This window comes from Morone saxatilis, unplaced genomic scaffold, assembly GCF_004916995.1.
Source record: "Morone saxatilis isolate NCDOM2014 unplaced genomic scaffold, NCSU_SB_2.0 Contig16, whole genome shotgun sequence".
In the NCBI taxonomy this organism is placed as follows: Eukaryota; Metazoa; Chordata; class Actinopteri; family Moronidae; genus Morone; species Morone saxatilis.
The window spans coordinates 14,154,803-14,159,144 of record NW_023339718.1 but is presented as its reverse complement, the minus strand read 5'-3'; the positions used below and the strand labels follow the sequence as shown (position 1 = coordinate 14,159,144).

General features: G+C 37.2%; 1 protein-coding gene across 2 annotated transcripts in view; it reads right to left on the bottom strand.

Annotated features, from left to right (window-relative positions):
* LOC118326255 (CD59 glycoprotein-like) overlaps window positions 1-2,940 on the bottom strand; it is a 15,771-nt gene extending 12,831 nt beyond the window's left edge. Inside the window, exons 1-3 of one of the 2 annotated variants that reach the window (XM_035659221.1) lie at window positions 2,514-2,918; window positions 2,124-2,225; window positions 1,709-1,980 (exon numbers count right to left, since the gene is read on the bottom strand). In XM_035659221.1, coding sequence (XP_035515114.1) covers window positions 1,832-1,980; window positions 2,124-2,225; window positions 2,514-2,559 — 297 coding nt within the window. In that variant the 5' untranslated portion in view covers window positions 2,560-2,918 and the 3' untranslated portion in view covers window positions 1,709-1,831. Of the gene's footprint in view, window positions 1-1,708; window positions 1,981-2,123; window positions 2,226-2,513 lie in introns of those variants that run through there. The other variant, XM_035659222.1, reaches the window with a different exon arrangement.
* Window positions 2,941-4,342: the final 1,402 nt, after the last annotated feature.

The following is a 4,342-nucleotide window of genomic DNA, read 5'->3' as shown; positions in this document are numbered from 1 at the left end:
CAGCAGACTTTGTGAAAATTAATATTTGTGTCATTCTCAAAACTTTTGGCCACCAATGTATATGGGTAATTTAGTGCAGCAATAAATCAGCTCAGACCTGATACTGTAGATATTACTCAATATTAGCTACAAATACTTCTGATGTGCAACTGGAGCTGTTCCAGAGCCTCAGACAAAGACTGTGGTGATGGATGAAGATACCAGCAGGAGGAGGACTGTCTGTTTGAAATGCTTCATATTAGCTATAAAGTTAAGATGTCTGTGCAGGATACAGAGGGTCTACACATAACAGCTCAACCCACATGTTATACAGAGATACAGAATAGTGTCCCACATGGTTTAAGTTACTCCAAATTGTGCTTTAAAAAGTCCATTAAAAATATTTCATATAATTTTATTACAATTTGAAATAATGAAAATAATGATCCATTCAGGACATTTACTTGTCATTTATGCTGTTAGTCTGTGTTTGTGCACTGAGAGCAACGTAAAACCGGAGCTAAATCCCTTGTATGTGCGCACATACAAGGCCAATTAAAGTGATTCTGCTGGTTTTGTTTTCCCTTCTCGTAGGTAGCTCCACCGTGAAATAAAAGTGAAACTTAAGTCCAGCCTGACATCTTTTCTTTGGGCTGCCTTTCCCCATAAACTAGGAAAATAAAATAACAAAAGTACAAACAAAAACAAAAAATACCCAAAACACAAAAGTGGTTCCTTCACATATAATATAAATAAGGCTGGGCAAGTTAACGCATTAATTAACACTGACAATTATTTTATCTCGCATTTTTTTACTACGATTATTATTATTATTATTATTATTATTATTATTATGAAGGTCTGTTGCTCACTGTCTCTGAATACACATCCAGACAAACCATGGGTCACAGGAGGGGAGTGGAGGGAGGCAGACTACGTTGGATGCAGCGTGTGGGAGAAGTATCGATAAACAAAAGCAAGACAAGCGACCAAATGCCACAGCGACTGCAGGCCGATTAATCCTGTGGAAGATAGGATCGCAACAAATGACGCCACTATGAGCCTCCTTCAAGACGCACCATCACAAGAACAATGCACGACTTGGATGAAAAGGAGAAGACTACAAAAGCGACGGCGTTACAAAGTTCACCAACTGTTGCTCTCACTGGAGACTACTGGACATCACTGGGTAACCATAGTTACCTCAGAGTTACAGTGCATTATATTGATGGACAGTGGGAGCTGCACTCACATACTCTGGCTGTAATGGAAACAGAGACATTTTGTTTGCACACTATTGTAAGTGCTACTGTGTAAAGGGAATACTGCTGTTAAAAAGCAACTTATTTGTTCAAAGTGTAAAGTTGTGTATAAATGTAAACCAAGTATAATTGCACCTTTGTTCATATAGCACGTTCAAAATAAAAGTGCGCAATACACTACTTTTGAATTCATTATTGAATTTTAAATAATGCGATTAATCGCGATTAAACATTGCAACGGAGCTGCATAGTTGGCTTATAGAAAAATAAGAAATGGGAAATTAGAAAAGAAAATTTGAAAAAACAAAACAAAAAAAGATTATAAAAAGGTCCAAAATCTTAAGGTATGCTGTTCTGCTTCATCATTCCTCAGGATCAACAACTGATCATAATCATGGTATTAGTATTAAAGTTTTAATATTAGATGATGTAAATTGTAAATAGTGATGTGAAGTAATTAGTCAACATTTCAATAGTCAATCATATTGCAGTTTTATTGAGCAATTCTCTATCTGTAGTCATTCACAGATTTTGCATGATAAATTTCTTTTTATTTTTCCTGAGTTACAGATTAGGTTTTCTCCAGAGCCTCAGAGAAACAGTGTGATGATGGCTGAGGATATCATCAGGAGGAAGACACTGGAACCAGTTGGTATGGCACTGTTACACAAGTCCTCTTTGCAGCATTTCATGGGACTTATACAGGTGCTACTCAACATGCAGCTCTTGATGGTGACACCTGAAAAATATAATGGAAAAACCTCAGTGTCACCGACACAAAACAAAAGACAACAGGCATTCAGTACATAAACATATCAGCTCCATCTATTTGAAATGCTTAATATTAGTGATAAATTGTTCTGTTGTAGAAAAACAACTTACCATTCACTGTGGTGGTTGAACAACTGTCCATCAGGGGAAGACAAGTTTTGGGCTCGCAGGATTTACTGCCACCATTACATTCGTAGCATCTCAGTCCACATGCTACACAGAAACACAGTCACACGAGTCACACACAAAAATAACATATTCAAGGCCACATTCTATACAGAAATACATTATGGAAAAATTATTATTACTCTACAGAGAGGATGCGAGTGGTGGTATTTTATTAACATCCGAAAATATTCCAGTCCATTTAAAAACTAAGATAATGATCACACACTACTTTAACAGCTACTACCTTTTTCATGTTTAACAATAACTTTGACACACTCATAACTTTAATGTATTTGTGTTACGTCAAGCTAAGATCATGATTCATGTTCTTACCTGTAGACAGAGTCACCAACAGGACCAGAACTCCATAAAACTGCATTGTTAACAGAGACAACAACAATCAACCCTGAGAGATGTGAATTACTCTAGAGAGAAGATGTGAACTCTCCTAAAGCCTGTCTTTTATAGTCCAACTTCTCAGTCTTCTTCATTTCCTCACAACGCCTCCTCCCATTTGAACTAAAGCCAGCTCATTATTCTTAAGACAACCATGTAGACTACATACAGTCTTGTAAATAGATACAGGAACTAAAAGTGACATGAAAATAGCAGATTGAGTTCATACATCAACATTTGACATTTATTTTGCAGTGTACATACAAATTCCAAAACTCTAATGTAAAATGTTTTGGTAAGTTTATTTTCTATTCGAAAAAATGGTTGAATGTGGTGAAGGTGTGTAGGAGGAAACCTGAAAGCAAATAATTTCTCACAGTATGTGTATACTGTGTATATGTTTTTACTGTTTAAAATGCACAGTTTTTAACATGTAGGCAAAATCCTGCTCACCGTATATAGTGTATATAGATATGCATATACTGTCCATAACTATCCACGAAATCCATGAATTTCTAAACATTTGCATTATTTGTATTGTTAAAACTCTACAACTTACAGAAACACATGACTCTTTTTTTTTTAAATGTATACACCTATGTTTTTTTTTTTTTTATATACTTGCGTCCTGTCAATTCTTCACCTTCATTTGTTGTCAGCTTTGTTGTCCTTGTTAGCTGTTATATCTATTCCTGGGTAAGTATATTGAAAATAATAAAAACAAAAACAGAGTCAAATTCCTTGGAACTTATGTGTTGCACATACTGACAAAATAAATCGGATTCTGCATCAATGTTTTGATGAGAGCTTGATGTGGGCTGTAGCTTAACTGACACTCTGTGGTTGAGAACTCAGGTTCTGTTTGTGCTTCCACACATCAGCCTTATTTTAGTGATCGCTTTCTGCCTTATCTGTGTGGTTTTCAAATAAAAGTGATTGGTGGGAGTGGGAAAGAATCAGGCACTGGTTACTTATTTCACTTTTCAGAGATCAGTACATGATTTAAACATACCACCTGACCTATTTGAAAGCAAGCATGGGGTAAGCAACAAGATGCACACGACTCCAACATATAGTTCGACTTCTGCTTCTAACTGCTCATGCTTGTCCGGAGAAATACAATAAAAGCATCTGATCGGCTGAGCATCTCCTCTATTAATGTCGTGCTCAATAAGATGAGTATGATATTTGCAAACAGACAGGGATGACTTTTAATTAGATTCACCAACTCAGTTTGTTTTGGTTCAAGTAAATGTTTCAACATTTCATCTAGATTGGTAAATGACTGAGAGTTTTTAAGACGTACTCTCAACATGCTATCATCTGGTGTGCTGCACTCTTCCTCCAAATCCTCTGCCGGATCAAGAGGTAGGGGTGAATGACCCACTGGTACCACAGTGGATACAGAGGAAAGCAATGACCCAGAACCTGGCACAGGAGAGCAAGCAAAGTAGGATTTTAAGAGGACACTGTATAAGGGCCAGAGAACTTGGCCTGGGAAGGAGAGCCAACTAAAGACAGAATTGCCAGAACTTGATCACCAGGATTAGGCCAGTAAAAATGTTGCATGACTCGATCATACATCTTTCTAACATCTAAATGCCCTGCAACGGCATCACAAGCAGTCTGATGTACAATAAGTCTTTATGTAGAGGGCAAAGCAATGTGCACAATATCATCCCCCTCAAAATACCTGCCTGGGTATCCATTTTCTCACCAACTGGCCGTCTCGGAGAAGGTACCCATAGACTCTCCACTCATCATCT